At 36.0% G+C, this 25,333-nt stretch overlaps 1 protein-coding gene and 1 long non-coding RNA gene across 2 annotated transcripts in view; one reads left to right on the top strand and one right to left on the bottom strand.

Annotated features, from left to right (window-relative positions):
* The window catches only part of LOC107507154, a 275,445-nt gene that overhangs the window by 230,186 nt on the left and 19,926 nt on the right, over positions 1-25,333 (bottom strand). The window lies entirely within an intron of this gene.
* Positions 6,363-24,452, top strand: MED30 (mediator complex subunit 30). The gene is made up of 4 exons (XM_016138181.2): positions 6,363-6,693; positions 13,104-13,262; positions 15,125-15,229; positions 24,127-24,452. Exons 1-4 carry the CDS (start codon positions 6,517-6,519, stop codon positions 24,220-24,222), a joined length of 537 nt encoding a protein of 178 aa, XP_015993667.1. The 5' UTR covers positions 6,363-6,516; the 3' UTR covers positions 24,223-24,452.

Consider the following 25,333-nt stretch of genomic DNA (forward strand, 5'->3'; position numbering starts at 1 on the left):
GATTCAACCACCACACTGTCCTGACTCCACAAAAACATCCCAGAGTTGTTCCCCTGTCTCCCAGGTGCTAGAAAATGCAAAGGCCAGCACTTTCGGTGACAACAGAAACAAAGCAGCTCCAATTCTGCAATTACACAGTGGCCTGGGGCGCTGCGGGGGTGGGGGTGGGGGACAAGTTGAGAGGGATCCCAGTTTGCCTTTTGGGTCACTGAAAGCAGAGGTGGTGAGTCATTAGTTAAGAGAAACTACTCTGGTATTGGAAGAAACCACGTGTAGCTCAGGGCAAATTCCAAATTTGCCACTTCAGCAGTATTACCTTCAGCTACATGTGACAGAAAATCCCCAAATAAGAGCTTATTTGAGCTGCAGCCCTGACATCTGCACCCCAGCTAGTTGGAAGAAGGAACCGTCGGGCCCTCTTTGTCTTTTTTCTTTTTACCCCAGCTTTATTGCAATATAATGAGTATAATTAGTATAGCAAAAACTGCATATAATTAAGATACAGAATTAGGAGGTTTTGGACATATGTATATACTCATTTTACCAACACAACAATCAAGGTAATAAACACATTCACCATCTCCAAATTTCCTTGTGTCCCTCTGCGCATGTGTGTGTGTGTGTGTGTGTGTGTGTTAAGAACACTTAGCATAAGATCGACCCTCTTAACAAGTTTTTAAGTATACAGCACCTGACTGTTATATATGGGCACTGTGCTGTACAGCAGAAGTCTGGAACTTTCTCATCTTATATAGTTGCAATTTGCACCTAGTGCACACTCACTCCCATGTCACCCTCCCTTATCCCCCTTGCTAACCACCATTCTGTTGTCTACTGCTACGCATCTGACTATTTTAATGCTTCACATGCAGTATTTGACCTTCCATAATTGACTTATTTCACCTAGCACATCTTCCAGGTCCATCTGTGTTGTTGGAAAAGGTAGGATTCTTGTGTGTGTGTGTGTGTGTGTGTGTGTGTGTGTGTGTGTGCGCGCGCGTGCGCGCAGTAATACTCCTCCCCCATTGGAAGTTTCTTTTTTCATGGTTTCAGTTATCCACAGTCAACCTCAGTCTAAAAATAATGAATGGAAAATTGCAGAAATAAACAATTCATGAGTTTTCAATTGAGCGCTATTCTGAATAACATGATGAAATCCTGTGTTATCCAACTGTGTCCCACTTGGTCATGAATAATCCCTTTGTCCAGTGTATTCATGCTGTACACGCCACCCCCGTTGGTCATTTAGTAGCTGTCTTGGTTACCAGATCAACCGTCACAGTGTCAGGGTATGTGTTCGAGTAGCCCTTATTTTACTTAGTAATGGCCGCAAAGTGCAAGAGTAGTGATGCTGGTAATTTGGATATGACACAGAGAAACCAGAGAGTGCTTCCTTTTAGTAAAAAGGTGGAAATTCTCAACTTAACATGGAAAGAAAAAAGAATCATATGCTGAGGTGGCTAAGATCTATGTAAGAACAAATCTTCTACCCATGAAATTGTCTAATTTATAAATTAAACTTATCATAGGTGTGTATGTGTAAGAAGAAACAGTGTTTACAGGGTTCAGCACTACCCACAGTTTCCGGCATCCACCGAGGGTCTTGGCATGTGCCCCATAGGTACATACGGATGCCAGATTTTCTTTATCTATTCATCTACTGATGGATATTTAAACTGTTTCCATATCTTGACTATTGTAAGTACTGCTGCAATGAACATGGGAGTACAGACACCTCCCTGAAATCCTGATTTGAATTCTTGTGGACGTATGCTCAGAAGTGAAATAGCTGGGTCGTATTTTTAATCTTCTGAGGACTGCTGCGTGTACTCTTTTCCACAGTGGCTGCGTCATTCGGCATTCTCTCCAATGGTGCACACGTCTCCCTGTTCTCCACCTTGTCACCGACACTCGTCATCTCTTGTCTTTCATAATAGCCATTCTAACAGGCGTGTGCTGATATGTTGTTGTAGTGTTACTTTGTATTTCCCTGATGACTAGCGATGTTGAACATTTTTTTCATGTACCTGTTGGCTATCTGAATATCTTCTTTGGAAAAATGTCTATTCTGGTCCTCTGCCCATTTTTAAATTGAATTCTTTGTCTTTTTTTTGCTAATGAATTGTATAGTTGGATAGTAATCCCTCATCTAATCCCTTCTCTAATATTGCAAATATTTTCTCCCATTCTATTCATTTTGTTAATAGTTTCTTTTGCTTTATAAAAAGCCCCTGTCTTTTAAAGATAATCACTAATAGCCTCATATGCCATTCAAACTTATAGCCATCGGCTAGAACCTAGTGAAGTGGGCTTGCCAACATGCAAGGAAGGCCGAGACCTATAGCCTTTACCCTGGGTGCCCTGCTAAACACCAGATGCTGCAGGGCTAAGGCAGAGCCAACACTGGATAGAAACTGTAGTCTCCGTTTCCCTCCCCCACTATATATGAAACTTTAGGCAAGAACTTTCTGATGAATATCCTTATTATTAAAATCAAAATAATACCTCCTTTGTGTAGATTATTCTGTTTAATCTCTGAGACTGTTCACCATGAACTCCTTCCTGAAACAGTCTATGCTTCCTGTGACTTCCACAGCAGGATACTGTCCAGATTTTCCTCCAACCTCTCTAGCTATTATCACTTTTTGTTGTTATTGTTCCCACCTTTTTTTCTTTCTGTCCCTAGTGATCCTATCTGTCCTTGAGCAACAACTCCATTCCTCACTTTACCCATTCTTCTTACTGTTACACGTGAAAGGAGTTATAGAACATATCTACTGAATGTTTACTATATGCTAAGGAATATAAGCAGTTTATACACAGACCATCACTTAATTCTAGCAACAACCACAAAGGTAGATACCACGGTTATTCCCCTGTTTTACATGGAGATTGATATGATTCGTCCACAGTGGGGCAGTGACAGGTTTAGATCTTACTCCAGGACATCTGAATTTACAGTTTTTGAGCTTACCACTATACCACCCCCACACTCCGCTCCCCTCCTCCCGCAAAGAAACACATCGAGCCCTATGCATATACTTGGTTGCTTACTGGACAGCTCTATTTGGTTATCTCATAAGCATTTCACACTCAAGATGCCCCAGAGTAAACTCACTGGTCTTTCAACAATTATTTATTGAGCACTTACAAGAGGCTACAAGTCCAAAAATGAAGCAAACTATAGAATCTAGGAAGGGCCCTCGGTTTACATCTAGCAAGAAAATGGGGACATCAGTCCTAAAATCACAAGAAACTAAATTCTGCTAACAATCTAAATGAGCAGAAAACAGATTCTCCCCCAGAGTCGCTGGAAAAGAATACAGCTTTGCCAACACCTTGTGCTAGCCTGGCAAGATCTTAACCAGACTTCTGACCTACAGAATTATAACCTGAGAGATTTGCATTATTTTAAGCCACTAAATTTGGTAATTTGTTATGGCAGCAATAGAAAACTATTGCAAACTATTTTAGGTAGGGCAGTTGGGAGAAACTACTCTAAGGAGAGACCTAGAAAAATATCTGAGGGAAGAGCTTCCCCAGCCAAAAGGAATGACCCTGAAATGAGAGGAGCTTGGAATGTATGAGGAACAGCAAGGAAGCCAATGTGGCTGAAGCAAGGAGGGCAGCGGAAGCTGAGAAGGCAGGAGAGGCCCAGGGCTGGCACGTGGGAAGCTCTGCAGCTCATGGAGCTTCGTATTTTATTATAAGCATCAAGGGAAGATACTTTGGCAGAGAAGGGACACAATCTGACATACTTTAAAATGCTCCCTGTGGGTGCTATAATGAGATTGGACTGAATGGGGCAAGAGTAGAAGCAAGGAAACCCATTTAGGAGGCATTTTTGCTTGTCATCCAACAATCTAAATAAGAGAAGAAGACAGCTTGAACTCGGGTAGAAAAGATGAAGTAATGAGAAGTGGTCACATACAGGATATATTTGAAAGTTAGCATCCACCATATTTTCTGATGACTTGGAATCAGGATGGGAAATTAAGAAGTCAGGTGAACAACTGAGCACATGGTAGTATCAGTTATTGAGAGAGGAAAATCATTGTAGAAAAAGGTTAGGGAGATCAGGAGTTTGTTTTCAGACATGTTAAGCATTAGATGCCAATTAGCCATTAAAGTAAATATGTCAGATGGGCTGTTAGGTATGTGGTTCTGAAGTTCAGGGACAGTTGAACTAGTAGAATGTGGTAGACAGCATAATGCTCCCCAACACCACCAAAATGCCAATGTCCAGAATATGTGAGAATGATATGTTACATGGCAAGTGAGAATGAAAGTAGGAAACCAACTAATCTTAAAATAAAGAGCTTTCCTATATCACCAGGGAGTGTGTCTGTGTTTGGGGGGTGGGGGGGGGGTGCAGATTGTAATCAAAAGAATTCTTAAATGGGAGTGGGAGGCAATGGATTCAGAACCAGAGAGATGGCATCATGAAGTAGATTTGACCAGCCAGCGCTGGCTTTCAAGATGATAGAAGGAACCACAAAAAAAAGGTATGGGGACAGCCTCTAAGGCTGGAAAAGACAAGAAAACAGATTTTTCCTGATAGGAAAGGAACACAGCCCTGCCAATACCTTGCTATTAGTTCAGTGAGATTCATTTCAGATTTCTTATAGAACTGTAAGATAATAAACTTGTATTGTTTTAAGTCACTAAGTTTGTAGTAATGTTAGAGCAGCAATAGGAAGCTAATAAAAGTCATAATGTCACTGAACTGTTTTTTCTTCAGTGGAACCCATCTTGGTAAATGGCATAAACAGTAGCTATTTGTTCAAGGCAGAAATATGTGCCACCTTGAATTCCTTCTTCTCCTTAATGCTCTCAAGCCAGTCAACATCTCATTCTCTAAATTCTACCTACTAAATATTTATTTAAAGTTACCCATTGTACCATTTCTCTGTTACAAATCATCATCATCACCATCGCCATCTCTCTTCAGGATGAAAGAAGAGTACATATCCATCATTCTCTATTTAGCAGCGAAAATAATCCTTCTAAATTGAGTATTTCTGGTGTTTATTCCTTCCTCCTCAAACTCTCTGATGGCTATTTCACTCAGAACGAAGCCCAAACTGCTTCACATGTCTTAGAAAGTCCCTGTCTTCAGCATTATTTCTTGACACTTATACTAAACTTCAGACCCCGAAAAACACTTAGAAACCTTACTTCATGTCGGCATTGGCCTTCCTCGTCCCATGTTCCCTCACAGAAAATGCTGCAATGTTCAGCACCTTTTCCCAGTCACCATCAGGGCCCAACTGATTCCCTCAGATCGCCCCTGATCTACTAAATTGTTAGCACCTTGACATTAGGGCTTTGAACTTTGTTTCAAGATGCTCACCACAATAATTAGGGTTCTGTCTGTCCCAAGAGAGCAGGGCTTTTGCCTGACTTGTTCACTACTCTATTTCTAGCAGCCAGCACATAGTAGATGCTCGGGAAATATGTGTCACATGGTTAACTAGGGAGCTATAAATCTACAATGACTCATATCATTTTTAACAAACATTTTTTGTAAAGTCTTTACTAATGGAGTGTTTAGGGACTTTTTAAAATGCAACAATTTTGTGCCTATCACTCTTTTACATTTTCCAGACATTTCTGTCCCCTTTGAAAATGAGCAGTAAGAGGTAGATGGAAGAATGGCTTTAATTTTTCTTACATTTATAATACCGCTCAACATGCATTTATTGAACACCTTCTATGTGTCAATCACTGAACGTTGAGAATACAATAAATGAAAAAATAGACACAGTATCTATTTTTACGGAGTTTGCATACTAGTGTGTGTATAAGGTGAGGATAAGTCAGAAAGTAAACAAACCGAAAATTATGTAGAACACAGGGGAGTGTGTGTAGTGTTAATACTTTGAGTGATCAGAAAACGTCTTGAATGAACCGACATTTGAGCAGGGACTAAAAGCAATTCGGTTGTCTGTATCAGGTCACAGGGAAGCATGCAAGATCAGGAATTTCGTTTCCAAAATTCAAATCGCAGGTTACCAGTTGCAAGTTGTATGCGACTAAACAAGTCAAGCCACTCTATCTGAGCCAGCCTCCTAAAACTACAACCCTCTTGTTAAGGCTTGTTAAGAGAAAAAGCTCAGCGAGAAAATGAACATAAAGGAGTTCTAACAGGAATTCTAAGGAAAGGCTGAGAATCTGCGAAACGAACTCTGCGAAAGCCCACTACGCACAACACCGCCTCTGGCTGGAGTGCAGCTGGTGATTGGCTACTCAACCCGTCCATCCCGCCCTCCTGGGCGCCCGGCCCAATCCCAGCCGTCTTTGCGCCGAGACAGTTCCCAGGGTCCGCCGAGTGGGAGGTGTCCTTGACGTCAAAATGACGCGTTACGTCACGGCGGGCGGAAGTCACGGGCGCTGTTTTGAAATCAGGCCGCCCGTGTCTCACCAGCTTCTGCACAAGCCGGGGTCCGCAGCAACGCCCGGCAGACCCCTGAAACCCCTTATCCGGCTCCGCCGGCCTGAGGCCGCAGCTGCACCATGTCCACCCCTCCGCTGGCGGCGTCGGGGATGGCGTCCGGGCCCTTTGCCGGGCCCCAGGCTCAGCAGGCCGCCCGGGAGGTCAACACCGCCTCGCTCTGCCGGATTGGGCAGGAGACAGTCCAGGACATCGTGTACCGCACCATGGAGATCTTCCAGCTCTTGAGGAACATGCAGGTGGGAAGGAGGGCGGACGCCGCTCTTGAGCGTGCGTAGAGAAAGCGGGATGCTTCTAGGGCGGAAAGGGGCGCTTGTTTAGTCGTTACGTGGGACCTCTAGGCGTCAGCGGGGCTGCTCTGGGCAACCCTTAAGTACATTCAGGAGTGTCCTTTAATGTTGTGTATGTCCCCAAGAGTCTGCGATGTAAAGGTGTTTTCCAGACCGGATTTCGGGACCATTGAAGCCACATTTTCTAGACTCGAACGGGTTCTGTAGTTACTAGGCACTCTTGTACCTTTCAAGGTACACGTGGGCCGCACTCCGCTTTTGATTAACTTTAATCTAATTTTACCAGCAAAATACTTTCTGTGCGTCTAAGGATTTGAAGACTTCAGATCCTGTTAACCATTTTTGTTAAACAGCTTTATTTTGGTATAAGTGGCATTCAATAAAATGCATTTAAAAAAATTTTTCACTTATGTATATACTTGTGAAACCATCATCGATCACCCCAAAAAGTTTCTTCATGCTCCTTTGAAATCTTTACTTCCAGCCTTCTATCCACAAACTTTAATTTGCTTTCGAAATGGCACCATAAATTAGTTTGCACTTTCTAGAGATTCATGTAAATGGAATCATTCACTATGTAGTCTGTTTTTGTCTGCTTCTTTTACTCAGCATGTATAAATAGTTAATTCCTTTTATTGCTGTATAGTGTGCCACTGAATGAATATATCACAATTTGTGTTGATGGACATTTGGGTTGTTTCTACTTTCGAGCCATTATAAAAATGCTGCTGTGAATGTTCCCTTGCAAATGATTTTGTGAACATATATTTCAGTTATCTTGCATAGACAGATACCTAGCAGTGGAATTTCTGCGTCATATGGTAGATGTTTAACAATTTAAGAAAGCTTTCCAAAGTGGCTGCACTCTTTTACATTCTCATCAGCAATGTTTGAGGATTCTAGTTTCTCCTCATCCTTCTCAACATTTGTTTTTGTCGGAGTTTTTGTTTTGTTTGGCTTGGCTTGGCTTGGCTCGGCAGATACTTTCTCCAAGTCTGTGGCTTGTCTTATTCGTTCACGTTGCCTTTTGAAGAACAGACTTTTTAAATTTTGATGGAATCCAATTTATTGATTTGTCCTTTTCCAGATTTTGCTTTTGGTGTCGTACCTAAGAAATTGTATCTAACTGAAGGCAACAGAGATTTTTCTAATGTGTTTTCTTCTAGAAGTTTTATAGTTTTAGGTTTCACATTGAGGTCTATAACCTACATTAATTTTTTTAATATAATGATAGGTATGGATCCAAGTACATTTTGTTTTGCATTTGGATACAGTTGTTCCAGGACGATTTCGCTAACCCATTTTTGATGCTTGCTCATGTTACTCCTTCGTGATGTGGATATCATTTTTGTTTTATGGATGAGGAGTTTGCGGTTCAGAGAGGTAAAGTGACTTGCCCAGAGTTAGTCAATGCTAGGGTAAATTTGCAATCATGTCTTCACACTTTTACAATACTTATTTCTGCAGGTGCACTAAAGCATGTGATTTATTGCCTTCTTTTTTAAAGTTCTTGGGATTTTTCTCCCCTGATTTTAAAAGTAATTCAGTTCTATAGAAGTCTTTTTAAGACCATGTTAACAAGTCAGTGTGAAACAATACAAAGAGAATTTAAGAGAAGATATGACATCTTTGGCAATATTTAAAAGATTAATATCTAAAATGATTAAAGTATGGATTAAATGATCTCAGAATTTAGCAAATACAATTGATGCTTGAACAGCATGAGAGTTAAGGGTGCCTACAACCCATGCATTCGAAAATCCAAATATAACTTAACCCTGCCTTCCACGTAAGTAGATTTCCAACAGCAAATTGAAATGTATTCCTTTATTTTTAACATGCTGCATGCAAAGTACTGAATTAGGACCAGAATACTAGCTAGTATTTGACAAGTGCTTTCCTTGGCCATGTGCACTGTCCTAAGAGACGTTCTGAGAAATCTTGTTATCCTTATTTTACAGTTAAGGAAACCGAGACTTAAAGAGAGAATTTACCCAACATCACACCTGACTAGTGATCCTTCCTGTTAACCTTTTTATAATACTAATTTGCTGTTAAACAATTTTTAGTATTAAAAGAGATATAATAAACATCCGTGACCTGCACAGAAAGAACTAAACATTTTCCAAAAAGTATTATCAATAACTAGATTACATGTGGACATATATTCAAAACCAATTTGTAGCAGACTATGGTAGTTATTTCTTTGTGGCTCTTAAGTGAGTTCTGTGGTTTAACTCATCTAAGACCCTTTGGGGCATATAATAATTGGTTAAAAAAGAAACAACAGAGTGTTTCTTCATTTCCAGAAAGCTAGAAGTAGGGGTAGGTACAAACAGGACTACATGTAATTTATTTACTAATACATTTTTTAAAGTGTTCAGATTTTTAAAATTATCTTCTATATTACTAATCAAGAAAGAGGAAATACCAACTGCTGAGATTACTGCTAAGCATTTGTTTTAGAGAAGTGGGTCCTTATTTATTAGGTGTCCTTTAGCCTCTTGGGAATCAAGTGAAAACTACAGACACTCTCCTGAGAAAAATGCATATTTGTGTATTCTGAATAAAATTTTGAGAGGGGGTGGTTTACTGGATGTCTCCCCGAGGCTCTAGATCCCAGAGTAAGACTCCCTGTGTAGGAACAGTACAGTGAATATTCTTCTCCCCTCCCTATCTGCGTAGGAAAGTCTTGCTTTGGTTCTATTTACAATTCTTTGCATCTTTAAACACTTTTTTGAATATATAATACATTCCGAATTCAGAAATTAAAAAAGACATTACGGTGAACATTCTCCTTCCCATCCCTATCTGCTATCTAACCCCTCTCTACAGGCAGTGATTGTTAATGATTTTTATTACTTTTCTAGCGTATCCTTCCAAATATAGATATTCTATGCACATTTAAACAAACGTATATGTATAGTCTTTTATTTTCTTCCCTTTTGCACAGATAGTACTATGTTATACACAGTGTTTTGCACCTTGCTTTTTTTTTATTTGGTATATTTTGGAGTTTATTCATATCCATACAGAGAGTACTTCCCCCTCCTTTTAAAGTGTATAATAATTCACTACATGGAGATGTAATTTATTTAACCAGTTCTCTACTAAAAGACATTTAGGTTGCTTTTAATCTCCAGCTATTGTGCTGCAGCAAATAACTTCCTACATAAATGCACAAGTATACCTGCAGGATAAGTTCTTAGAAATAGCTATGTGCTTCTATAATTAGATATATTTTGATGAATTGCCCTGCATGGGGTTTGTACCAATTTATGCTACCATGTCCTGACCAACAACTGGGCTCTAACACAGTAAGTTATATTTTTGGATCTTTAAGCATTTTATTTACATTTTCCCAGTCTGAATGAGTTTGAGTATGTCTTCATATATTTCTAAATCATGTATATTTGTTTGTTTCCATTTTACAGTTAAAAATTTGATCTATATGGGATTTATCCTAGAATGAATGAGATATGATCCTAGCCTTACTTCTTCCAAAAGGTTGATTGAATAATTCATTTCCTCCCCCATTGATTTCATATGCTACCGAATGAATCTATTTCTGGATGTCCTATTCCACATAGCTGCCTCTTATGTAATAATGCTAAACATATTTATTGAGACTATACACTGTCTTTACACTTATTCTTCATTTTTGCCCTGGCTATTCTTGCTAGTGTATTTTTCCACATGTACTTTTAGAATCAGCTTATTTAGTTCTGAGAAAAACCTATTCATGTTTTTAATGGGTTCATTTAACTCAGATCTGACATCAGTATTATGTGAGTCTTAACTAAGAATATCTGAGTATTTTAAGTTTTCCTTTTTATCTTGGAATTTTTAAAGTTTATTCCTAGATACCTGATTGTTGCAACTAGTGTAAATTGGGTCTTTTTCCTTTCTCATTTTCTTTTGTTTATTTTTATATATGAAAGCAAAGCTATTGTTTTGTCTATATTTTGTGCCCACCTCTTTCTTGGGTTCTTTTGATAGCAGCACTTTGTCATCTCACTTGTAGCGATGGTTATACCACTTCCTCTTTAATGTCTCATCTTTTTTTCCGTGTTCCCCCTGATGCATTGGCCAGTGCCCCAGAACAGTGTGTACTGGTGGCGTTAGTGGTCTCAGCAGACGTCTTGTTTTGTCCCTGAATTCAGTGAGAATGCTTTTAATGTTTCCACATTATTCATGGTGCTGACCTTTTTTAACTGAGATAAATGTATTTTTATCATGTTGGGGACTGTGTCTCAAGAGTTTTATATTTAAGAATGGAGGTTATATTTAGTTGAATGCCTTTTTAGTGTCTAGGGGTATGGTCACAAACTTACAGCTAAACATCTACACCAGTGCACACCTAGGGGTCTTAAGCACTAACACGTCTCCTACTCTGTGGTATAGGAACTCTGTCTCCCATGTTTCTAGAACCGAGCTTCACACGTGGAAAGTGGATAATTTTTTGAATGAATTAGTTGTTCCTGTCTTTGAGAAGCTGATGTTGTATATGAAAACTAATACCCAGACTTACTAAGTAGGTGAATTTGAGGAGGGTAATTCTTTGCATTTCAAAAGGATTTTTGTTTTCCTTTAGGAAAAGATTTACTAAGAGTTCTTTTATAATACACACACTTCTAAAGTGAATTTTAAGTATAGATTTATGGGTAAAATAACTCAAAAGTAAAATAACTCAGACTATACTTTAAAACCTCTGTTTGTGTGTAGTGTACTAAATACAGTGATACAAATGTAAGTTCCAGTCTTCACTAAGTAGAAAATATGGACACAGTATTAAATGTAGTAAATGCCATACATAATAAAGGCACAGAGTGCTCCTTTATGGAAGATACAATCATTATAGCCCTCATTCTCACCCAAACAAGAAAGTAGGGCTCCTTTGAAATGTTCCTCTGATTGTCAGTCTGTGAAAGGTCATCATCAGTTGGAAAGCTTAAGTGGAGAAACTCTACATTGTGTTGGGTGGTGAACTTTTAATGATTCCCCTTTAAACTGTTTCAATTATTACAGCCTGTGCTATTTATCACATTTCTTTGAGGTATGGTCCTCAGATTGTTCTAATGCTTGATAATGTCTGAAAATCCTAACAATATCTCATTTCAAATAAGTTTAGATCCACCTCCTTATCTTATACACCATTACATTATAGGAAATTTGGAAGTGAGAACAACAGAAAATAAATTAAGCCTATCGCCCTAGTATATCTTTAATCAACTATATATATTAATAAGCCCTTTGAGTCTTTTTTCATGTTTATAGTTTTATCTTTTTATAATGGTAGTGTGTCCTGTTTTCTTTTTTTCCATTGTTTTATATACTTTCTTTGTATTCATTTCTACTTCATCTGTTTAAAAAGGAAAAAATAATGAACTGAAGTTTAGAAAGACTGGACTGATCTAGCTATTACACAATAGTTTTGTTACTTTAATCCCTGAGTTAGTGCTTATAATGGAAGTGCCTCGTATACCAGAAAACATGGTGCAAATGTTGTTATTGCTAACAGTAAGATGACTTCACAGATCAGATTGTGGGAGTAAACTAACTATAAGGATGTACAGAGAAAGGAAGATTTTGTTCATGAGCTTCAGCAAGGCATAAAAGGTATTTAGTTAGTTATAAGTTCTAGATAAATAATAGTCACTTCCCATTTATCTGTGATTTTGTCATCATTTCAGTACATAAATTTGGCTTTTATTAAATTCCTGAATTAAAAATGCATAAGCATTGAAAAGACAGAGTTCTGATCACAGCAGTTACTGTAGTAATTTATTAATGATGTTCAAGTTCAGATTGATTTTCCCCTATATCTCCTGCCATATATTCCTTTTAAAGTAAAGCTTTTGGTGACAGCTTTATATTTTAATGTGTGCCTAGAACATCTTACTTATCTTATCAGAGTTTAGGTATTTTGATAAAATTTTACAACAGGAGCAGCATACTACTACTTTTCTTCTGCTGAAATGTCCTGTCATTTCTTTCCTTTTTAAAAATTGTATTTTATTTTTAACTTCTTTGTTGAGTCCAGCAGCTTGCTGTCTTTAGTAATATTAAAATTGTACATTCTCTTTAAAGTTCTACTTCAAAAATTAGAGGGGAAAGGTATTTCACCTCATCAGAGGGGCTTATCACGAATTTTTTCTAGGTCCATTTTATAACACTGAAACAGTATGCTCAGGAGCTAAGAAATGAATGTGTATTACTCTTAAATTCTCAAAATTGCACTTGATCAAACTGTGAGGAACAATTTGCTTTTATGCAATACTTAAAAATTGTTTGCTAGCTTATGGAAAAACTTGATTTTCATTACTTTATATGTTTACTGTTTTGTTTTGCCCGATAAGCTGCCAAATGGTGTCACGTACCATACTGGAACATATCAAGATCGGTTAACAAAGCTCCAGGATCATCTTCGGCAACTTTCCATTCTCTTCCGGAAGCTGAGACTGGTGTATGACAAATGCAATGAGAACTGCGGCGGGATGGACCCCATTCCCGCAGAGGCAAGTTTAAGTGGTAGAGGGAGGATGAATCCAAGATGTAGGACAGTCTCTAAACATTTGTAACTTTTTCCCTTCTCACTTTCTCCTATTTTTGCAATATTTCTAGGTTTTAAATTATATCAGTTTTATTTCTGACTAGAGAATATGAAAAGATATACATGTGTATAATGAGTTCTGTATTTTCATGTTAATAAATTCTTATAGATTTTAACATCCAGGCTTATTAGGGAATTTTTATTGTTGAAAGGAGAGGGTTGTCTGTGTCTCCTTTTAATTAAATGCATGCACAGTTTTTAGTAAGTTTTAACAGTATTATAAAATATTTTTTTAAATGGTTTTCATGTAAGTTCTTTACAGATAAAAGTTATGTTTTCATTATTATTTAGTGGAATCATTCTAGTTTTCAAATGGCTTTTTAAAATTTAACCTTGGATTATAGATATATTTTAGTTAATTAGGTATATATTTTTATAAATGGCCCTTTCCTGTTGGCAAGTTATATCTCTGCCACCAAAGGAAGCTGGGAAGGTGTGGATGTTTTCACACTACATACAAAGAACAGTTTTCGTGTGGTCAGTGCTTCTTTTTTGAGTAATCACCATGTAAGGGATGAACAGAGAAGGAGTAAACTCAAAACTACTTGAAAAGCAGTCAGATATGTGGGAAAAGATAGGGTTGACATTGTCATGTGCTGCAGAGAAGTCAAGGAAAATCAGGAATGAAAACCATCCAGTAGACTTCGCTGGAAGAAAACTGTCGGTACATTTGAGCAGAACTTCAGCGAAATGGTAGCAGCCGGAAGTCAGATCACAGTGGATTGAAGATTTAAACAGGAAATAAGGAACTAGAGCCGACAAGTGGATATCCATCTTTCAAGCAGCTTAGGTAAAAAGCGAGAGAGGAAAGCAGTAGATGGAAGGAGAGATGGAGTCAAGGGTTTTTTTTGTTTTTTTTTGTTTTGTTTTGTTTTTTGTTTTTTGTTTTCCTCCAAATGGGAGAGACTGGAACATATTTAGATAATGAAGAAAACAGTAGGGAAAGGTTGGAGGGGAGGGGATAAATAATGAAGACAGGGAGGGCAAAGGAATCTCAGCACACAGGAATAGATACTAATCACCTTTAGGAAGGACAGCTCTGCATCAGGAGAGAAGAATGGAAAGAGTGGTTATGGATGTGGATAGGTTTATATTTGTCCCAAGAATTTGAAGAAGTTTGATTAGACGATTCCTGGTTATACCAGTTTCTGCATTGGTAACGTTGAGACGGTGATTCCTGAAGTCTGTCATATCCACAAGGGGCTTCATCAAATAGACTTTATCACAAACTCTGCATATTTAATTATAATTCTGCCAGAAGTTTTATTGCTATATAATATATTTTTCTCCTAAACAAACAAACAAACAAAAAAACACTTTCCTCAAACTAAAAGAAGATATCTAGGAATTCGCATAGACACTGCCACTCTGGATAGCAAGTAAATGACATTTATATAATAATGCACATCCATGAAGTTCCTTTCTTTCTCACTGGACTATGGATTTCTTAGGTGTGGGAATCACATCTTATTTGTCATTTTTGCAATGTGCTACCCAGTGTCTGGCAATTAAATATTTACTGATTGAATGAGTAGGCTGTTACTTAATGGAATGTGACAAGTAGTGTTGCCAAAAGAAACCTGAAAATCTAGTGTACAGAATGCACTAAAATGCACTAACACTATTATTTTGGACTATCAACTAAATTAAAATGTATTTTTATACTATTAGAAGTATAAAAATTGACCTTAATCTGACTCATCTGTACCAGTGTAACTGAAAATTTTATATCATGTTTGACCTTTAACTTTTGTTTATCATTCTCAGCAACTTATTCCATATGTGGAAGATGATGGCTCAAAGAATGATGATCGGGCTGGCCCAGCTCGTTTTGCTACTGAAGAGCGGCGAGAAATTGCTGAAGTAAATAAAGTGAGTTACTAGTCTGTACATTTTTATATTTCACAATTATTGATAAAATTGACAAGGAAGTCTAATGTAACTCAAAACATAATTTGAATTATAGAATTACCTGAAGTGGTTTCTGTGGCAAATTTAATTCATGTAGAGTATAACCAAGAACTAAAAGGTAAGCAGAAATGCCATGTGAGTAGTCAGAAGAGATATCACAGGATTCATGTGGTAAAGCTCTTAGAAAAGCTTCACAGGCACTCCGTCACAACCCACTTACATTCTTCTTTTCTAGGAAAAATTCTAGCTTTCTAGCTTACAGCATATTTGGAGCAAGAAATTATAAAAATTTACAAATACAAAATGTGAATGTCTCAACACCTGAATAAGAAATTTGTGAGAGTTATCAAAGCATTACCTTACCCTCTTCTCCCACCCAAAACAGTTCTGAAATCAAATGTATTTCTTGGCTGAATACTTTCAGTACTTCACAGAAGATGTCAAGATAGTTCTCATGAAATCAGTGTAATAGGGAAAGCTGTCAGTTTATCCTGTGATGGAAACATAGCCCTGGCTTACCAAAACCTAACCAACAGCACAATAAATAAAACGACTAAATTCATACTTTGATGTACGAATCCCACCCCCTCACCCCATCCTCTCTTGAAATTTTAATTCCAATTAATAGAATTCAGCAGGGTATTAACAATCCACCACAGAGAGCATTTTCTGAGGTATATGAGGATAATTCAGTACACATATATAATACATAGTATCATTGGATTAGGTTGGAAAAATTGTTTTTCTCATATATAAAAGACATTTAATAAAATTTAAATGTTGCTGATTTTATAAAGAACATTTAAAACTATTAAGATTTTTTTTTTTTTTAGTCTTTTTATTTCTGATAAAGTGCCAACATTTTTCATACTTTTTTCAGGCATAAAATAAGATGCCTTACACCACTATGTTTAATATTATTTTAGAAGTTATAGACAGTACAAAAAGATAAGAAACAAATAAACTTTAGGAAACAGGTATTATAATATTATATAAAAGCTGGTTAAGCTTGTACATAATAGTATAACTCAAGCTTGTTAAACTCAAAGAAACTCAGTTGATGAACAACTAGAATCAATAAGAGTGATAAAAAGGCTTAAGATTGATACTGTCCTTATAATGCTTAAACCAATTAGGTTGTAAGATCCTATTCACAAATGCAACAACAAATATTAAGTAGTTAAGAATTAACTCAGTGACACATGTGACTAAACTTAAGATAAATAAAAGAGGTTTTAAATAATTAAAAGTATATATAAAATTCTTGTGTCACCAGTAAATGCTCTTAAAATTGACAGTCTTATTTTATAATCTAGTAACAATCCAAATCCAAATAGGCATTCTCTTGAAAGTACACAAAAATGAGATGTTAGTGCAATACCAATCAAAAAACAAATCCAAATAAAATGCAGATGGGAATTTTTTTCTTCAGAGTATACTAAAATATGAAAGAAAATACTGTTAAAAGTAATAAAACAGCACTCTTTGTTTTAATAATTAAAACATAATATGAAGCATAGTTTAAAAACAATAATTTTGAAATACTGACACAAGAATAGACCAATTAGTAAAATAGCCAGAAAAGTAGTCTCCCTGTTGTTTATGGGAATTTAATATGACAGAAGAGGGATTGTGTGGAAAATTAGTCTTTAAAAATAGAAACTTTGGGAGAAAATTAAACTTGCTTTTATTTCATATATCAAAATGAATTTCAGAGTTGAAAATAAGACCTACAGAACAAAATACTGAAAAATTAAAAGAAAAATGTATATCAAAACTAAAGAGAAAGAAAAAAGATGGGTAGATTCTATAAAATAAAACTTTATTTTTGTTTTTTTGAAAGGAGAAATGCAAATTAGAAGACTATTTCCAGCAAATTTGACAGTAATGAATGAGCATAAAGAACTCAGTAGGAAATTAGTAGGGGATGAGATGGGGATGGGGAACATTTAATATAGATCATGAAGAATAAATGATGTTGGGTAATCCAGAGATGAGGCATTCATTTATTAAAAAGTATTATTTTTCTATTGACAATCTGTGTGTTAAGTCACAATAGATGTTGTGTTTATTTTTTTTCTCTGTAATAAGAACTTTTTAAAAAATATAATGAAATATATATAAATAAAACCATTGTAATAATTTTAATTTCAGAGTCTACATGTGATATATAGTTTGTTCTCTACCATAGAATATTTTATATTTAAATAAAAACATGTAAATTCAGAAAAAATTTTTCTGAACATGTTATATTTAACTTGATTTCTCTAAGTTCGTCTTTTTATCCAATTCGATGGCTTAGACATAACTTGTTTTTGATTATTTTTAAAAGGTATATCATATAATCAGAATATGGTAATACTTGACAGTGTGAAATAAAAAAAAAAAATCTTACTACCAAAAAATTATTAGAAACAATAAATAGTAAAGTCGCAGGATATAAAATCAATATATGAAAATCTGTTGTATTTCTATATACTAACAACGAAATCTCAGAAAGAGAAATGAAGAAAACAATATCATTTATAATCACAACAATAAGATTAAAATACCTGGGATTAAACTTAGAGAAGGTGAAGGAGCTGAACACTGAAAACTACGAGACGCTTTTGAAATTTCAGAACACACATGGAAATAGAAAGATATTCTATGTTCACAGATTGGAAGAACTGCTAAAATGTCCATACTACCTAAAGCAATCTCCAGGTTACTAACTAAAGCAATCTCCCGGTTTAATGCAACCCCTATCAGTATTCCACTGTCATTTTTCAAAGAAGTAGAACCAAAGAAGCCTCAAATTTTTATGGAAACACAGAAGACCATGACTAGTCAAAGCAATGCTAATTAAAAAGAACAAAGCCAGAGGTATCACACTCCCTGACTCCAAACTATACTACAGAGCTAATCAAAACAGCATGTGATTGGAGAAGAACACACACAGACCATTGGAGCAGAACTGAGAGCCCAGAATTCAACCCACACACATATGGTCAACTAATTTTCAACAGAAGAGCCAAGAACATGCGATAGATAAAGGAAAGTCTCTTCAATAAATGGGTAAAACTGGACAGCCACATGCAAAAGAATGAAACTAGACTATTATCTTTTACCATACACAAAAATTAACTCAAGATGGATTAAAGGTATGCATGTAATACTTGAAACAATAAAATAAGTAGAAGAAAGCACAGGCACTAAACTATAGACCTGGTCTTAGGGATTTTTGTAAACTTGACCCCAAAGGCAAGGCAAGTAAAAGCAAAAATAAATGAATGGGACTACATCAAACTAAAAAGCTTCTGCACAGCAAAAGAAACCATCAACAAAACAAAAAGGCAACCAACCAAATTGGAGAAGATACCTACAATCGATGCTTCCGATAATGGGTTAATATCTCAACTATATAAAGAATTCACACAAGAACAAGAAAACAATACAGTTAGCAGAGGAGCTGAATAGACACTTCCAATGGAGACACACAGATGGCCAACAGATATATGAAAAGATGTTCAATATCACTGGCTATTAGGGAAATACAGATCAAAACCACAATGAGATAGCACCTCACACCTGTTAGAATGGCTACTGTTGAAAGGACAAGAAATAACAAGTGGTAGAGAGGACATGGAGAAAAGGGAACCCTCGTACCTTGTTGGTGGGAATAAAAGTCAGTACAGCCACTACGGAAAAGAGTATGGAGGTTTCTCCAAAAATTAAGACTAGAGGTACCATATGATCCAGCAATTCTTCTGGGTATTTTCCCCCAAAATATTAAAACAATTATTCATGAATATATACATACCCTTACGTTCATTGTAGCGTTATTTACAATCGTCAAGACGTGGAAACAACCTAAGTGTCCACTGATGGATGACTGGATAAAAAAGATGCAGTACTTATTTACAGCGGAATACTACTCAACCATAAAAAAGATGAAATACTGTTATTTGTGACAACATGGATAGATCCTGTTGAGAGTATTATGCTAAGTGAAATAAGCAAGACAGAAAAGGACAAAAACAATATAATTTTACTTGTATGTGGAAAATTGGCTTTTTTTAACCCAAAGAAGTTTACAACTCATTCCTTAATAATATATGTAAATTGAATGCAACATATTCTAGATGCTAACAATTACGTATAATTAGTGCTACTAACATTTATTTTTTTCCTCCAACTTCTTCAAACTTTGTACCTCCCTTCTAGAATATAAGATTAAAACATATAATTGAAAATCTTTAAAACACTGAGTAAGCTCATGATTGATATTTTTTTCCGCTTTAATAACATGCATAAGAATGTATTTGTGAAAAATATGTTTATTTTTAATAGCTGCCTACAGACAGTAAAATGTTGCCCTGACATATAACCACATAGATATTAAAAATAAGTGTAAATTCATTGATTTGATTCAGTTTTAAACTACTTATAAATATCTATAATCTTTCATTTTTATATTTTGTCTCTTATTTTAATCCATTCTTTCTTATCATGCAAAATTTTTTAAATAGTTATTAGGCAGTAGCAGGAGGACTTTATGGTTCATAGCAATCTTAGCTAGTAATGCACATCCATAATTTGCTATAAAATATTAAAATGAATAATTTTTCATAATAGCCATAAGTTTTTTTAATACTAACAGACCATATTTAACTGGAAAACAAAAAAAGAACATGCTTGAAAATAATTGCCAGGAAATTTATTTTTTGGCTGTTTGTTTTTTTTTTTTCTCTTGTAGGCTCTTGGGAAGCTTTTTGATTTGGCTTTTTATATCTTTTTTCCATTACCTATTAAAATATTCAGATATTTCGGTACCTGCTCTGTTCTCAGGGTTGGTCTGTCTCCCGTGACCAGTAGGATGTGTTGTCCACCACTGCACATTTCACGGGCATGGGTAGGTTTCTTACTTGAGGACACAGGTCTCTAATGGGAGTAAAGTAGCACCCTTTTCACGTTGTGGTAGGTATTTACAAAAACAAAAATGTTGGACCATGTTTTTAATATATTGGCCTTTGCTTGTATTTAATGAATAAGTTGTTTTATGGGCCTAAGCAATCAGTAATAAAATTAGATTCTTGGCATTCAGTCAAAAATATTCAGAATGTTATTACAATGCATATTTTGTTTCTTTTTATTCTAAATAAACTACATAACATAAGTAGCTTTATGTACCCCTCAGTTGACCCTCATTCAGTCATTTTCAAAATATTACTATATTACTGTGTGCTTGAAATCATATAGAACATATTGACGAAGTGTTTAATATTTAATCTACATGGTCGGTCTGGTTTATAACAATCTATGTACTACCTATGCCTACCATAGTACCGTGAAACTTTGGGGCACAAAGTTTGTGGTCAGTATTTGATGTAAATTATCAGGTGACAGAACGGCTTAGTTTCAGCCATTGATTTTTGGCTTATTTAAATACTTTTTCTTTTCATATTCTGGAATCCATAAGTCCTAATACCCAAGTAAAGGATGAACACCTGTTTGAGATTATGTTTTAAGAACAGAATGAATTCTATTTTGCTTAAAACTATTCTGTTGATGCTAAAATGAAATCAAAAGAGGAATGCGGATAGTTTTTTATAGAGTTGACATATAACTCAGTTCATGCATTTAGAAATTAAAACATTTTTAACCAATTGTCACAGACCTTGTATGACTATTAAATTACATGGCATGACTTAGCACAACCCTGTTTTTTAAGTATCTACTCACACATTCACCTGTTAATGTAACAAATTAGGCACAGCTGATGGATTTTGATAATAGCAGCTGTCAACCTCTGTTAAAATCAATCAGTGGCAAGGTTGTATATAGTAAGTTCTGTATCACGTCATGAAAATTTATTTACAATTTAACCACTAATAAGCACAACTGTCAGCTTTGCTGTTGATAGTTTCATGTGTTTTGGCTCTAGGTATTTATATGTTGATTTTTTAAAAACTTTCTGACATCTTTGAGAAAAACTACCCGACTGCCTTACGATCTACCTAAAATTTGTTTTACTGTTGCCTAGACTTGAATATTACCTTGAAAATATCCTACATTTTTTAGTTCTCTTACATTTTTTAAGAATTAGGCTATTTTTTTAAAACAAGTATATCAGAATTGATATTTCTAAATGAGTATTCTTGAAAGTAGTCATATTGGTAAGGTGTGCATTTATTCCAGTGATGCAAGCACTATGGCAGCCATCTGTACCCTGTTTTAAAGTCTTATCTTTAACTACCCAAGAATATAATTTTATCATTTCTAATGACTTCTTAATTTATACTGAAAATGTGATCACTGAGCTTATTTCACCCGACTTGGCCTTTGAATGATTTTCAACTGTTCTCAAAATTTAAATCCTCCCTTTGTCTCTTTTCCGTGGACATAGATGTGTCACCACTGAAGTTCTTTCGGAGAATCCATCCCGCGTACCTGACCAGTTAACTTTTTTCGTTACAGGTTAAACCACATTTCTTCAAGAATTTTTATAGGTCTCATTGCCCACTACTAGTCCTAAATTCATCCTCCTTTCACCCTTTGCTCACCCAACTTTCCTAGACACCCCTAAAAATATTTACCTTGTTTGCTGCCCCTACCAGTGGTGGCATCTCTATGTTTTGGGGCTCCACAGCATCTGATATTTTTTCCTCTGCCATCTGCCTTACCACGTTACAGTCTAGTCATCTGGGCATTATCTTCCTTCTCCTTCATGCTGAATTTCTTCAAGGAAGGGATTATTTCGTATTCATTTTTCTCCCTTACAATGTCTAACCCAGTGCCAATATTTATGGAACAAAATGTGTTACCATGTCAGAATTCTGCTCCAATGACAAGTTCTGAAGACTTTAAAAGTGTTAACATGCAAAATACGTCAGAGCGGCTGACCCAAATAAGGTTTTTAAAAAAATCAATTTGCATTCTTTCTCTTCCTTTTGTTCTTACTCAGTAGCTCTTCTCCACTTCCCTTCTGAAAAATTCAGAGAGGAATCTTGGTAGGTGAAGTCTCCCACAGCAGGGGAAGCGATGGCTCTGGTAAAAGGCAGCTGACTTTGAACCACTTTGAAGCCAGTAATTAGTTCACTAAACTTACTGGTTTTCATCACGTCTCTGCAACTGATTGTCATCTTATGTATGGGAGTCCAGGATATAGGATTGGCAAGGGCCTAATAGATTGTATAATCCCATTTCATAGACAAGAAAACTGAGGATAAGGAACTTGTGTATGATCAACAGCAAGTTAGAGGCAAAGTCAGAAGTGGGACCGAGGTGTCTAGCCTCCCAGTATAGTCCCTTTATTCTTATAGTCTTCTGTTTTCATGCTACCCTTCGTTGCTGGCAGAAGTGTCAATTTCTTGGTCTCTGGATGAAAAAGACTATAGGCTTGGTACTGGTCATCCAATCATTTGTCAGCTCACCCAGTTATCTGGGTCCATTTGGTTAGATAATACACACAATTGCTTGAAAAACTATCACATACTTATAACAGCACTTAGATGTTAGGCCACCTGAAAACTAAACAAGGAGACTAACTAAAATGCTGATAGTATCTTTTCCCAACAAATTATGTTAAAGTGAGCTTTATGGTACTATATACTGTACACATGCCCTGTACGCTATATGGCCATATGTTTTATATGTGTTGTGTTCTCTTTTCAAATATGAATTAAATTTCATATTAAACATTAAAGTGTCTGTAAATCTTTTCATTTTCCAATAAGAATTTCTTAGTCTTACCTTTTAGCCACTTACTTCCTATTACTTCTCTAACTAGATAAAAGTAATATGAGCAATTTACTTAATCCTGGTTTTCTCTTTAACGAGATCAAAATTAAGATTGTTTGGCTTCTTTATAATGTGCATGTACTCCTTTATCTGGAAGTATTTTAATATAGTATCTTTAAAATTATCTAATTAAATGTAATTAAATTTCCAAATGTAATACTTCCCAAAGGTTACTGAAGAATAGTGATTATTATTACAATAGCCAGTAACGCTTTGACCACACGTTCTCATTTTTACCTTGTTTTACCTAAGCAGACATTTGCCACATTAATAGACTGTGGTCTAGTAGAAACCCTTTATAGATACAGAGACATGTGCCACGTGCAGTCAGGGCACCCAGCAAATCGCAGCTGTGAAGACGGTTAGATCCTGGACTGTGCTGTTTGTCTTCAGTTTTTAGAATCAGAAGTAGATCGGTTCATGCGTGGGCAGTGACTTCTGCCACATTTTGAAAGACCAATTGCAACAGGCATTGCATCTTTATTATACTGTATTTTCTATATTGATGGCTGATGTCCTGTGCCTACCGATGACATCTGCTGAATGCTTACTTATATGCCAGGCACAGTTCTAACACTTTATAGGAATGAAATCTTTTAATCGTAATAATAACAATTATGAGGTAGGTTGTTATTATCCCCATTATCCTGATGTGGAACCTGAGGCACAGACAGGCAAGTAATTTGGCCAACGTCACACACTGAGTTAGTGAAGGAGCTGAGCATAAACCCAGAGAATCTGGTTTAGAGATTGTGCTCTTGACCATTTGTTACACTGCCTCTTTGAAGACCTACATATTTAGGTTTTATAACGATTACGTATTTAGCTTATTTTCTTTGACGGTGGAAGTGGAACAGTAAAGGCGGGTGGGGGCTGGTGCCATGGGCCTCTGCGAGCTGCTGAATTCAGTAAGCCTTTTAGTGAGCATGTGTGACCAGAAAAGGATTGAGACCCTCTGCCTGAAGGAAATATTTACTTAATTTCTGTCTGGATCATTAGAATCCTAACTACGACATTTTAATCTTCTAACTTCATGGTCTGTATTTCATTTTTGATAAATTCTTTTGTTTCTACAGAAACTCAAACAGAAGAATCAACAGCTGAAGCAAATTATGGATCAATTACGAAATCTCATCTGGGATATAAATGCCATGTTGGCAATGAGGAACTAAACTGATATTTATATTTCCTGCTTTGCACATGTTATACTATTTTTTTCCCTCAAGTATTTTTTTTCCCCTTTGAAGCTTATTTATCTGTTTGTATTCTAGTCACTAGAATTAAAGTTCCTATTTTTACATGGTTTTACATTAAAGTATTCATTGGAAGATTTTTTTTTTAAGCTCTTGATTCTGTGAAAGATTATTGTAATAAACTTTGATAAGGTTTGTGTTTTGCTTAATCTTCATGAATTGAGTAATTGTTTTATAAAAGCAAAATAAGTTTTGCAAATTTTTAAATTTCATCAGTGTTTGTTTTGCTCATTTCATTACATTTTTAGGAGAAAATTAAAGGTTTAAACATTTTTGCATATGAAAATATCCATCTGTGATACAAACGGATTGAAATTAAACATATAAGTTACCATTTCAGCTCAATTTTTTAAATTCAGTCTGAGTCCCAAACAAATTAAAATGAGAAAACAGTTAGTTGCTCTAAGTAGATGAAAGTCACTTTTATGTTCGTTGAGTGTTTGGTCTTAATTGGAAGGATCTGTCTCTAAAAGGAGGGAAACATAATTTGAGGGTGGCACAAACTGAAATCACAATGGTGTGCTTATCTGCTACCTGCTTTAGGCCAAGAAGCAATCACCTGACTGATTTTCTAGTTACACTGTACTCTCATACATTTTGGAAACAATATATTTTTTAAGGGTTTTGAATGAGATAGCTCTGTATAACAAGCGCTTTCATAGACTTGTAGTTGGTAAACAGTCCTCTTTATAGATCTACAGGAGCTGGTCTCTCAGATAATAAATAAAATATCCTCAAGTAAGGGAGTCGGATTCTTCTCAGGAAGGACTTTTCCAGCCTGAACCAGAAGCCCTTACCTGTCTGGCCTGGGTTCTGGCTCTCTTAAGGGAGACTGCTACTTGACTATTGTATATGGATAGTTTCTCTGGCAGGTTACACAGAAAACCAGTGTCACACAAGAAATGGCTTCCTCTGGGGAAGGGATATGGAGAGTTGTATACCATTTGGTACCTTTGGAATTTTATAGCACATGCCTATTCAAAAAAATAGGCAAAACTTCATTCTAAGTTATACAGAGTCCCACCTATAA

This window comes from Rousettus aegyptiacus, unplaced genomic scaffold (assembly GCF_014176215.1).
Source record: "Rousettus aegyptiacus isolate mRouAeg1 unplaced genomic scaffold, mRouAeg1.p scaffold_m13_p_15, whole genome shotgun sequence".
NCBI lineage: Eukaryota > Metazoa > Chordata > Mammalia > Chiroptera > Pteropodidae > Rousettus > Rousettus aegyptiacus.

Excerpts from the sequence above, each read along its gene's own strand:
- MED30 (XM_016138181.2), top strand. The coding sequence starts at position 6,517 with ATGTCCACCCCTCCGCTGGCGGCGTCGGGGATGGCGTCCGGGCCCTTT. Across the intron at positions 13,263-15,124 it reads TGGACCCCATTCCCGCAGAG|CAACTTATTCCATATGTGGA; the intron begins GCAAGTTTAAGT and ends TATCATTCTCAG. Across the intron at positions 15,230-24,126 it reads AAATTGCTGAAGTAAATAAA|AAACTCAAACAGAAGAATCA; the intron begins GTGAGTTACTAG and ends TTGTTTCTACAG.